This window comes from Styela clava, chromosome 4 (genome assembly GCF_964204865.1).
Source record: "Styela clava chromosome 4, kaStyClav1.hap1.2, whole genome shotgun sequence".
In the NCBI taxonomy this organism is placed as follows: Eukaryota; Metazoa; Chordata; class Ascidiacea; order Stolidobranchia; family Styelidae; genus Styela; species Styela clava.
The window spans coordinates 12207498-12220833 of record NC_135253.1 but is presented as its reverse complement, the minus strand read 5'-3'; the positions used below and the strand labels follow the sequence as shown (position 1 = coordinate 12220833).

Genomic DNA, 13336 nt, shown 5'->3' with positions numbered 1-13336 from the left:
GACTTTATTGCCCACACTATAATTTATTTCAATCGGTTATCAAAATACAAGTTTTGTTATTTTCTTCTATTTTATGGCCACATCAATATGCGCACTTTGTACCCACATGAAGCCCCAAAACTGCCCCCGTTCGATCGTTTACTATATTTGGGCAAGTTAAGGAATGCGAACTGCTAATGACGCACAGAATTTGGGTCAAAATTGAACGAAAATGTAAAACAGAAGACTTAGGAAAGTTCTACCTCAAGGAAGTTGTTGAAAAAGATTTGAAGTGCTCTCGTATCACATTGCTTTTCGTCCAAGATAACTTGTTGAGCATGGGCCGATTTCTCGGTGTAAAGGAACACTGTCCCATGCGCGAGTATGTAATACTCATTGACTAAAATATTGGAGAAATTTTCAACGAGAACAAAAACAACTAACGCGGGAGAGAAATTCTCCCCTATCCGGTTGCGCTCGATTGCGCTTCGTGGTCCGTTGAGTTCTCCTCGTGGACGATTTCAATGCGAAGAACGCGCTACGGGATTCATTCTACGAAGAGATGAGCTCAAGATAGCAGGCTAGTGAAGGAAGCGCGTTTCGCCCTTTTTGTACATTATCAGAGCAGGACTCTCCCCGCATAGATTTAAGTTCAGTGGCTGGTACACTGACAGCGGGTATCATCATTCGAACTACATTTTCTACTTCTACATTTGAAAGAAGAACATTATTGTCAATCGTCTGAGACGAATATTATCAACGGCTGGCCGAAAACTTATAAAGTTGTAAATCAACCCTCAAGCCGATTTTTTACTCATTCAAGAAAAACTTTATTTTCAAGACCCGGCGTCTTGTTTTTGTCGACCTGGTTGTCGTATTTTATCCGATTTTCGAATAAGCTGAAATTTCTACTGTGAAACGTAGCAGCGAAAACGACCAAAGATTATTTTCAACTCCGAACACTGCCAATTAAAAAAGAAAGTTATGTCGCTACAATTCAGCATTGACAACATTCTGGCCAAGCAGGCCCCAACCATAGTGAACCCGGATCCAGTCGTCCATGCTGCGACCACTGCACCCATGGCTCCATACTTGCGTGCCACTCTGACAGCTGCCGCCGCCGCTGCCTGCGCGCCTTATCAAAGTTCAGCAGCCGCTGCAGCCTGCTATTCCTACTTATATCCTTACACAGCAGGATTGTACTCATCAAATGGTGAGTTTTTATCATATTATTACACATATCGTCAAATTAAAAAATTATTTCACGTATAAAACGTATAAATTTCTTTTTGGTTTTATTTTTTTTTTCGAAAAGTATGAAAATGGCGAATCACGTTAACGATTTAATACTTTGAACAACATTAGCTATGATGATTGGCAAGCTAAACAAAAATGAGTTCTCACAAAATTTCCACCAACGTTTTATCTTTTTATCGTAGCCAGCGCTTCTAATTTTGTTGAACGTTTTTCGTAGACAAATAACAAACAACGGACTACCCATTTTAAATTGAGTTCTATCACAAATCATGTTTGAATGGGCGTAATGTGATGCTTTTAAACAAGATTAACTGTTTCGTGTAACTTGAGAAGTATCTTATGTTCGCTATTTGTCGAGCAACCGATGTACTAGAGCGCATAACAGTCGCTGTGCGCAAGAAGTGTTAGGAAAACTTGAGACGATAAATAAATCGACTGAGCGCATACCTTTCTACCACATCATAGTGAGATAACGTGACGACAGACCTTTCCACACATATTAATGGCGTAATATAAAATACCTCATTTTATCATGTCGTATGATGAATATTTTATCAATGTTATATGTATATGAGAGATGAGTTGGGTATTACATACGCCTGGTTTCCGTTTAAAAAAAACTAAATTAACGACCGAAAAAGTAAATAATGATTCACAGAAAAAACTTGAAACCCAGTAATTAGAATGTTTCGCTACGTTATAATAAGTTGCCAATAATAAATCTTATTTTCTGTGGTTACAAATTTATAAAGTTACGATTATCGTCTTATTCATTTTTTACATACAGTCATTTTTTGCTATTTTTCTGTGGTTACAATTTCATACCGTGATAAACATCGTTTTATTCATTTTTTATAAAGTCATTTTTTGCTATTTTTAACTTTGACCCTCTCTAATCCTACCAGCTTTCTCCGCGATTTATGAAAATTTTGTTTTGATCACAGCAGAAATCTCGCCTCGGGCTGTCTAACTAGTTCTAAGTTTTGGTTATTTTTCTTGGAAAAAAAATTTAGCGCTTCACGGCAAATTCGTGCCAACCACAATCTCTTTGAAAGAAATTCATTTTTGCTGGTGTTTGTTGATTTTAAGTATTATTGTCTTATAATGATCACAAATTAAGCAAAAATAATTTTTATAAGTTTGAATTTTTAACAAAATTAAAATCTTGTACTATATGTTATGTAACTTTATATTTTGGATGGAGGTAAAATGAATTAATTGCGCTTCGGGTCGGAAAACTTGTTCTGTATATTTGTACTTCGCGATTTAATTTGTCAAGGACACGTTGTCGTTTTATAATAAATTATCGAAATTTAAATTTTAAAGAAAAATAGCAGACGACGGTTTAACCTATTAACTGAGTGCCTATTTTTTAGCAACTTGGTCTTAGCTTATGAATCATTTTAATCCGTTTACAATTTTGAATCACGAAGTACCGTTTCTCCGAGCTTTAAGAGGTTAAATAATACCCTTGATTGTATGGTTCATGGAGGGAGATGTTAAAAAATAAAAGAAGAAAAAAGAAAGCAAATCGCTTCTCCCCGCCCACGCTGTTTTAGATGTGCAATGAAGCGATTTTTTTGTAAATTTTGATTTTTTTGTGAAAAATTCTACGAACAGGGTTTTTTGCTGAAGGTACATCCCGCCTCATTATCGCTTAGTTCATGTGTGTTCATTTACATAGCAATTTTGCACGTATATATAGTTGTTTTAGGTATAATCCTATTAAAATCTATTAACTGTTTATACCACACAAGCGGTCGAAGGAATAATAATGAATGAATTATAGTGCGAACGTAAACAAGGAATTAATCGATTCTGTCATTCAAATAAAAATGTATAAACAAATGATCCTTTATGTTCTAACAAATCATGTATAATACCCTCCTCTATAATTGTAAGAAATCCGATCGCGAGATCGCAACTTATTTCACAATAGCCAGAGTTGGCTTTTCGAGTGTGCGAGACACGTAAACTTACTTTAATAGTATTTACTGTATATGTGGCCCATTCATGTTTATATTTAATATCGTTTTTTGATTCAACCTGTCTCTTTGCTTTTCTTTTTTGTTTTCGTTTTTTCTCCCACTTCAAAATTTGAAAAGAATTTTCGTGACGGGGCTTTCTTCTAACTTTAAGTCTCTCCGGACGATTACATCTTAAAAGTGTTGATTTATTATCCGATAAGACGAGATTTTTGCGTGAGAATTGTAAACTGACTAAGCGCTAAAAAGTGAAAATTTATTAGAGAATGGGAACGCGGCGAAAGATCAAAAGCGTAAATACCGTCATTAAATTTATTTTTTAATCTTAATCCATTTTGCTAAATCCTGAAAATGGACGTAAATCGTCTTTGTGATTCGCCGCCTATTTATTGCTGTTCCACTTTTAATTTTTTGTGTAACTTTTTAATGATAATATTTTCATAATGTTTTTTCTATTTATCTTTTTAAGTATTTCGGTAATATGAAACTTGATCTTATCCAAGTTGTGTTTTTCAAAAAAAATCCGATTTCTTTTTGAGAAGTTTATGCGTGTTTTTTTTCATTTTTTTTTTGTGTAACTACCTTGGAAATATGTAACCATTACGTCATTTGATAATGGTTTCGTTACATCGTGTTGTAAAATTTCGAAAAAACATCGATTTCTCTACTCCAATTTGTAGTATATAAATATGATCGATGATTTTCGACCACACGTAGATCTAATTCAAAAACCAAAGGAACGCGATTTACGCAAAACAAGTTTGTGGCGGAATAAGTGGATGGAAAGACCATTTAATAATATTTTGCCCATTTACCGCTTTATTTTTGTAGTTTAAAATATATAAATTATTTAATAATGTATGCATGAAATACACACTGTTTACAACACTGTGTAATGTGGATAATAAGCGCTTTTAAAAGTTATTTCTCTGGAGTTCCGTTATACACGTTTAATTTGAAAAAAACATCATGCCGCCATTTTGTTTTGTTGCATTTATCAGTTTCGTTTTGTCGATTCGGCATAAATATTAAGTGTGAATAAAACTCAAAATAACTCTAGTTTAAAAATTCAAGTCAAGGCGGATACAATAAATATTCAAAATGAAATGCTTTTATTTTGTAAGCATCGCGCGAATGCATATCATCAGACAATAATGGCGATGCTGTCTTTAAACAATCTTCAATGTACAATCTATCAGAAACAAAACAAAATGTTGAAATCCGTTTTAAAATAGAACGGAACCCATTTTAAAAAATAATATTAAATAGAATAAAATTGCTTTTCGTATATAATCTTCGATTGAAGGAGCGGTAATGCATTCGCTGATGGATCCGTGATAGCGAGCTAATTCGTGAACTGTTACGGGCGATTTAGGGCTTACGGCTGTCCACTTTACGTATCCATCTACCCTAAGTAAATAGTAGATAAGTTCAATATAGAAACGAACCGTAATAACAAAATCTCATTCCGATGTGTTTTTCATATTTCGGCCAAACATGAACGTAGGTTAATAGACGTAATATAAGCAAGTTTCTTGCTTGGTCCGTACATTTTTCTGAAGCATTTTTTAATCATTGGTTTATTTGTCGAAATGCCGACTTCATTTATTTTTATTGGAAATGACTGTGCTTAGAGTACTTTATAGATACCGACATTTATTTAGATGATGATACCTTTCACTTACTTCGCTAACTTTAAAGTTATTTTATCCGAAATTAAATTTTAATCTCTATCATCAGCGTTTTTATAGCGTATACTTGGTCATTATTTGGATAACTATTATAAACGTAATAAAATCATACACATTTTTGATCTATTCTCAACAATTTAGTTTAACGGCACTGTACTCGCAAAAAAATGTTTTCAAGGATTCTTTGTTCAACAATTTTTAAAACTAAAAATGGTCCCAATTTAAAAAAAAATCACGATATTTTTCCTTCGATATCGCGGTTCAATCCGCTTCTTATTAGCAATCTAGCGTGACACGTAGACGCCGTGGCGCCCTTTTGGTTCTTTATCCCAACCCCCAGTGACACTGCTACCCCCAAATGACAATACCCGGAAGCTTATTCTTGGCGATAAAAGAGAATTCTTCAAGGATGGATTATGATTTTTGTGTATAAAAATTTTTGAAAGTATTTTCAATAAGCGTAACGTAAAGCTGACAGGTGTTATTACGTTTTTATTAACCCATTGGGGTCAGCTCAAAATTCAGCTCGACGTTTGAGTAAATTCTGAATTAACAGTAGCGTAACAGTACGACGCTTAAATATAAACACTAAGCACGATATAACTGTTTAATTAATATAACGAACCTGCGGTATTATAAAAGTCATTTTAAGACGCGTTGAAATCCATTACCCAGAGCTAAATCTATTCCGAGTTAGAGCTTCGTCTTATCGTGGCATTCCCGACGCCGTCATCAGCAGGTTTGGATGAGCTAAGATCGAAATTATATCAGTATTTGTGAAATCATGATCAACAATGGAAATGTTAGCGTGAGGCATTGTTAGGATTTTCGGTTTTGACTAATTAAAAGCTTTTAATATATTAGTAATACCGATTCTAGGTAATTCAACTAGTTTTCAGTTTTCAAAAAACCAACTATCTCGATTATGGTATTATTAATATGACTTGAAGCGGGTTTCAAATTGGACTTTTTCAATGGAATTACCGCAAGATTAAGCCATAAAAAATTCATTTCCGCATGGACTAAAATCAGTAAATTTCCCAAGTTGCTAATAGCGTCGGACATAACAATATTACTGTTATAACGTGCTGTATATCACTATTGCTCAGCATGGAAGTGAAAGTCATCGAAAGTTGAAAGTTAATCGAAATTTAAATGATGAAGACAAAACTTTTATGTGGTATAGTTTGATTAGTATTACATCCTAAAACTTAAATTACAATCAGTATCTATTTTGAACAATGTCGAAAGAGTCATTTCACTATATGCGAGATTGATTTTATATTAGTTAATATCATTAACAGAATAATAAAACGTGTACTGAATCATAGGATCCCGTGCAATGTTCTTGTCTGCTAAAAAAGTTGAACTTTCAATGAAATTGGACGACATTTTAATTTTTTTATTGTATAGTTGCATCCTTCTGCTATTGTATATACTATTTACATGAAAAACGATTTATTCACACGGCCTAATTAAGCGATAATTAAAAATTATTCAAAACGACCGGATGATGAAACACAATACTATTTTATTCCAATTCCGAATAAGAAAGGACCCCAAATGCGTGTACAATCACCGTTTATTCCTAGCTATGAATTGGACTGTTATAGAAATGATCCACCAATCCCTTCTACACAATACTAATTACAAAATTTATTTGATAATCGTTCGGTAATCGAAAATTAAAGATGGACATATTGTCAAAATTATAATCAAGTCGTGGCTAATCACCCTATTATGTACATGGACTAATTGTATTCAATAGACAACGCCTTATCCGGAACATCATGACGTATTTTTGCACGTGAAAGCGAAGTTTGTATGGAAGCGTGTTACCGTAAAATCTAACAATTCCGAAAAAAATCCGTTACTTATTGACTACTATTAGGGCTTACTCAATTAAAAGTTTCATTACGCTATTTAATGCATTAAGTTTTGAAAAAAGAGTATAAACTGGAGTGGGTATTCAGTTGTTGTCGAATTTGATTTCCAAGGGCATATTTAAAATTAAAGTCGTTTTAGTCTGTCCTGCTTGTACTAAAATCGCGACATTTCAAATTGTTTCTGTCTTTTATCCATGGCCAAAACTTGGTATTATATCTCAAAAGTACATTACTTTTTGAGCAAGAAGTTGAGCTTTCAGTGACCTGACATTATCCAGATTGCATGAAGGATTTATCGTAACGATTTTTCCTCAACTACTTGTAATAGAAGTATAATTTGGCGATCGTCGTCTGCCAATGACGTCAGATACGCTGAAGATAAAATCATATTTTTATCATTGAAAAAGTTTACCTTCAATGTTAATGTCAAAATTGGAAATGATCATTTAAACATGACCATCGGTGGGGTGTATGATAAACAATACATTTAAATAGCGTCTATGTAGAGGACTGTGGAAATAAGACAATGAAAAATGACAATGAAAATTTGGAAAATACTTTTATTAATTTTATAAATAAAAACTGATGAAGAATCGAATTTAGCTAGGAAAAGAAAAACTTAACCTTGCAATTTGAATATACCAATAAGACGGAAATTTTTCTCCTCAATTTACCCTCAGTAACTACCATTGAAATAAGCGAATATCGGAAAAGGTTAATTTCAGGTAGCTCATAATATTTCCACCATAATCAATGGGAATTTTCGTGCTTACAGAGGATATTTGATTCTACTACGTAGCAAAAAAAATGAATGTATTGTTTCGACAGTGTTCGCAAAATTTAAAATTTTTCATAAATCTATAGCTACAATGCTTTTGTCGATCCGTGTTAGAAGCGCAGTCCAACCAACGCGCTAGCTTGCTAGAAATCGTAACGTTACATTATGAGTCCTTTTTTATACTACGCATTTGAACTGCTTTCGTTTCCAACAAGATTCTATAAAAGCCGTCACTGCTGAGTAAGGAGCTACTATAGATTAGAAGGCTCGGAATTTACCCCCGTTCCGTATTGCTTACCCAATTATCACACCTGGGTGAGGAAGTGGGGCATGGGATTTGAACTCTAGATTTCATCCTGCGATATATTGTAATTTTCACAAACTTTAAGTCAATCGCAATCAATATAAAATATTACACAATAAATATTGAAAATAAGTAAATTTGTGTTATAGTTTTTGTTCCAAAATGATAAACTATAAATCAGAATAAGCATGCCCAGTCTTGTTTATAATCTTTTTGTCTCGTTGTGGTCTTCAAACTTGTCTGCCGTTTTTCAACGATGATTGAACTTGGTTTCCGTTTTGGATGTTTTTCTCTCATATTGAGGATTGATTACGTCTGGTTTAGCGAAAGATTGCATTCGGTCAACGAAAAAAACGTTTTTTTCCTATGTTTATTGAAGTTTAAATACTTAAATCGTTATTTAAGATCTCATTCGCCTCTCTGCGGTCTGGCGCTGGAATCGACAATTTGATAGCTTATCCGAATATCAATTTTTTAATGTTGTTTTATACATTTTTTGATTTGATCTTATCGCCATATAATTAAATTAAAATTTCGATATGTGGATCATATCTAATGAAAAAGTTTTTTCAGAATCAGTGGTGAACGGTCGCCATTTTTAGTCCAATTCAAGATTCAGATTCTTCAAAATTTTATCTACTGATTCTCGCATTTTTCGCGGGATAACTTTTAGTCCGAGTCATTTTTAGAAGGCGAAAGCGAATAGAATTGCACCATCGCTGTGAAATATTGTCTCTGTCTTAATACTGCTGACTTAAATTTACCTCCATTGGAGTGTTTAGATTTTAGTGTTGACTTTGCCAACTCATATTGAAAAAATTTTATCCCTTTCAAATGACATGATATTTGAATCATGTATGTATTCATGTTTTTGAAATGTTTAGTTCGTGTTTTAACTAAAGGGATTTCCCAGTGTAGTTGCCTATGAAACGTACAACGTTCGTGGCTCATGGCCACGAACAACGTGAATTAGTTATATACGGTTTTCATTCTAATGTATATAAACAAAAATTATTCTGTTTACAGTTGTACCTGCAACTTTCCTCTCCCCGTACGCTTTTGCCGCGGCCGCAGCCGCCGCCACCGGAAGCCACGTTGCTCCTTCTGGAGTTGGACCTCTGCCAGCTGGCCCGCCGGGATTTTTCTACCGACTTCCGGCCAAACGCAAGCGCCGTCATCGCACAATCTTTACCGAAGAGCAACTGGAATCCCTCGAAAACATGTTTCAGAAAACCCATTACCCCGATGTGGTCATGAGAGAACAATTGGCTGAAAAAGTGGATTTGAAAGAGGAACGAGTTGAGGTAGGTGCTATAAGGGTTAATTGATATTTTTGTGCTGCAGGAAATAACAGGGCGAATTGGTTGCTTACGTATAAAATTGTCGCTGAAATCCGATGTCTGTAAGAGTAATCGAAGTTCTCAAAAACTTTAATACGTTTGTATTTTTATATCGTATCAATTATATCTTCCAAGATTCCATATCATAATATTCGAATGTTTTACAGGTTTGGTTCAAAAATCGTCGTGCAAAATGGCGCAAGCAGAAACGCGAGCGGGAATTGATGTCAGCAGAAACAGCCAGCAGTGGATCTGCCGCTAATGATCATCCACCTTCCAGTCCGGAAGATGCAGAAAAGAGGTATGAATTCAAAATAACCTACTGTCTCACTCTTCCCCCATTTCCCGAATACCAATTCAGTTGTATCGGAATAAATTATCTTTTAAATACTAGGCTAGGTTAGGTGGTACTTAGCAAATGGACTTAGAATTTGATTTTATAATTTGCAGGTGTCATTCACCCTCCAGTCGATCCGACAACAGCGTTAGTCCCGGACCACGCTACAACACCCCGAGTAGCGTTTGCAGCGCCGACGAGTTGGAATACTTGGCACATGGCCATACTGGTAGATCCGTCATCGTATCTGCGCCCGAACTTCGCGTCGCAGAATAAACGAGCAGAGGAGGATAAAAGAAGATAGAAGGCAGGAGGAAATGAAATAAAGAGTGAGAAAATGGTGCAAATTGTGACTGGCTCGAAACAGGACCAAATTAAATTATCACTATTACGTTATAGCGTTTCCAAATTTTAGACCTCGCAAAAATGATCGAACAATAACTGCTTCTTTGCTAGTATAAATATTGTAATTCAAAGCTACATATTATGTGAGGCACTGAGATACATTTAAAAAGTTCAAAACAGAATGATATCTCGCATTCCCTAATTGCCAAAATTATCGTTTTCCCAATTTGCGTTGTTTTTTCTCTCTTTTCATTGTAAATAGCTCGCATACTGCCACTTCGTCGATCCCTTATTTGTATTTTGTCCTGTTCGCGTTACTTTCCATGTGTCGTACACTTTGGGGTCGGCGATTCCACTCACCATAACTCTGTAACCTTTTATCCCATTAGCATTGTCTATACGCAAGTCGTAAGGCACAATATTAATACTTATTATGATATTTTTCTTTTGTCCCACCGGCATTGATTGTCGCGTTTTTTATCCCTTTTTTACAAATTATATAGAACTCCCCTCTGGAAGGGTAAAATTGCTCCCGCGTCCGGGCCGACGCATTTTTTTTTTACTTTTTGATGTATATATGTTGTGTGTATACCCGTATACTAACCCAGCATAGAATGGCCATATAGTGATAATATGTGAAGTAATTGTTCATCCATTTTGAAGGTATGTGTTTTGTGTTATAAGAAGTGATTAGTGGAGTTACACCTGTTGCCATTGGGAGCAAACTTTTTATCCACGTATGACGGCCTCGTTTTTAATGTACGTATAGTTCATTATTACATCACAAGTGCTTTGCACGCTATATTCGGATTAGCACCAGGCATTAGCATAAGCCACAGGGTCTGGTTACTTGAATTTTTTTTTATATTTTTTGACCCCTTGCTGAACGTCTACGTCATATTCCTTTGAATAACCGATCGCTTCAAGGTTTGAAGTATAAAATTTTGGTCTGGGGTTAAGAATTTTCTTCGTAATGGGTGAAAATTGATATCAGTGACCCGTGTTGATGCGATACTCGTTTTACCTAATGACAGTATTAACGTCTTTGTTGGTATCAGCGGTCTTGGCCGTTTTTCAGTTGATAATCCGACACCGAAACATTCCACGCTTTATCTCATCACATTTCTTCAATTAATTAAAACTAAGAAGAAGTTTTTGCGTGACAACAAAATAGGATTAGTCTAATACCGGATGTACCAAAAATCGCTTGACTTGCTATCTAAAATAAACTCGTAAAATCAGCTTTACTTTGTTTATTTTAATGAATTTAGGCGAAACCCAGTAGAAATACCTCGAAATTAGCTTCCATGTAAAGTTGTGTTTTGGTTGCCGGAATAAAATCGCACTCCAGCGAACTCGATTTGGAATTTCCATTACTATCAAGCGATAAACCTTCCCGCAGATTTGTTTTGTAAATCACAGTTAGCCAGGCCCAAAACGTGTTAAAATGTCTTCCGCGTGCTGTCTGTATTTTTGGCCCTCGCTCGACTTGGGTTCTAGCTATTTCAATTTGAGAAAATTTTCATGGTTAATCGCGAAAGCGTAATCGAGCGAATAAACAAGTTTCCTTAGGCCGGAATAAAGTTATGGGCGTTCCTTTTATAAATAAACTCGAAGAAAATTTCACAAAGAGACCAGACTATTCCGTGGTTTTGGTTACCGCCAACTTTGAGAGGACTGGGATTAAGTGTAGCGAACAAAAGCCGTATTGTGCGTAATCTCCTCTAAAATGTGTGACGATTATTGGCTAGCCATCTCGCGCGCTTATTCACGCGGAATGCAACGTTGAAAACCATACAGGAAATCTCTCAATTCTCAACGGCGCAAGAAAATACTGGTTGTAACCGGTTCTCAAACCGCCCTGTTTATTCGTTAAGTCGCTCGATCAAGTAAACTATTTGGCACAGGTAGCTGCACTCTTTAAACATTCAAGTTTGATAAATGCGATATAGCGCTATGTTTATTAAATTTATATTGCGCATTATAAAAAATGCATGATGATATTGTACAGCACAATCTTTTACAAATTTTTGATCCTCCCATAAGTAATTTGTAAGTAATAAGTACTTGCCTACTTATCACATGATATATTTTAGTTGACGATTGAGGCCTCCAATTAAATTAAAACATAGCGAGCATAAAGGTTATCAACCAAAAGGCCATCCAAGTTTGTGCATCACATATCGGAAGCTGTAATCACTTATAAAAGACATAATAATCCACAGAGGGGAAGCTTGGCTACAAATTGCATTAGCCAAACAAACAGATTACTTCACACTTTAGAAGCGCACTGATACTATTAAATTATTAAGTTTTATATTTCGAAGATGACGCTTTTTGATCCAATCATCTAAACCCCATGGGCATATTTATTCTATCTGTGCGTGGGAGAGGATACGCCATGTTATAATGTCGACAACGGGCGTAATTCGATATTTTATTAACTTATTAAATTTGTTGAAAGTTTTATTCATGGCAGCGCGGTCAACTTGGACGTGTTACAGCACTAGCTGTTAAGAAAATCAGTAAATTGTTTATACTTGAACGGTCATTCATGATAATATATTAAACAAACGACTTTTAAAATTGGATTTAAACTTCAGTTTCTAAGTAGAAAATCATTTTCGATGTTTTTCATCGAGTGTGTCTGATATCGGATGATGTTCTCTTTTTGGAATGATAAGTGGTGATTTTCGTGATACAAGTTTTTGATGACTTATTTACTGTCTCGTCAAGTCAGAAAGTAATTTTAAATCCACGCCCTTTGAGCATAGACTAGTTTCCATGTAACATATTTAAAAGCAGGCTAATGACAGATAAAATCCTTGAAAACCGTTCGCGTATCTTCACAGTTATCATTTTGTTTCTTTATATTATTTCACGCGAAATAAACAAACAAGATATTTCATTTCTCCTCTGGGGAGAAAAGTCAACGTTAGTCCAATTATCGGCTTTACTTAATTCCTTCGCAGCTAAGCTTAACTGAACCACAAAATATTTTAAAACGTACTGTCGATCAAATCGGTGGCCAATATAGAAGTCTTCGTTTGATTTGCTTGTACGGATCGAAATATACACAAGGTTCTAATCAGCTAATGTTGAGTTAACGGAGTGCACTACCAAAACACAACTAATTTAGTGTCGGATAATTTAACGATATAAACTTTATTTTACGTTTACTCGGAGTTTATACTTAAAGCTTATTAAAAACGCTTCGTTTCGCGCTGTTGGATATAAGGGGTTAGCCAGCCGTCGACCCTCCGATCCCATTTCGCTTGCTCATCACGCGAGCATAGGCGATGAGCCGTAAAAATTGCCTTCTCGCTCGCAACGGCACAGCCCGCAGCTTAGTAGAACGCAAAACATTTCGAACTTCTTCAATTTTAGTGCGCTTGTTAGACAAAGAGAATCGAAGCGCTTTTAAAATTCAAATG

At 35.3% G+C, this 13336-nt stretch overlaps 1 protein-coding gene across 1 annotated transcript; it reads left to right on the top strand.

Annotated features, from left to right (window-relative positions):
- Positions 1-527: 527 nt before the first annotated feature.
- LOC120325939 (uncharacterized) lies at positions 528-9846 on the top strand. The gene is made up of 4 exons (XM_039392126.2): positions 528-1192; positions 8907-9184; positions 9388-9521; positions 9671-9846. Exons 1-4 carry the CDS (start codon positions 964-966, stop codon positions 9831-9833), a joined length of 804 nt encoding a protein of 267 aa, XP_039248060.1. The 5' UTR covers positions 528-963; the 3' UTR covers positions 9834-9846.
- The last annotated feature ends 3490 nt before the right edge of the window (positions 9847-13336 follow it).

Coding starts and splice junctions, on each gene's coding strand:
- LOC120325939 (XM_039392126.2), top strand. CDS start 964: ATGTCGCTACAATTCAGCATTGACAACATTCTGGCCAAGCAGGCCCCA. Junction 9,185..9,387: donor TGAAAGAGGAACGAGTTGAG/GTAGGTGCTATA, acceptor AATGTTTTACAG/GTTTGGTTCAAAAATCGTCG. Junction 9,522..9,670: donor CCGGAAGATGCAGAAAAGAG/GTATGAATTCAA, acceptor TATAATTTGCAG/GTGTCATTCACCCTCCAGTC.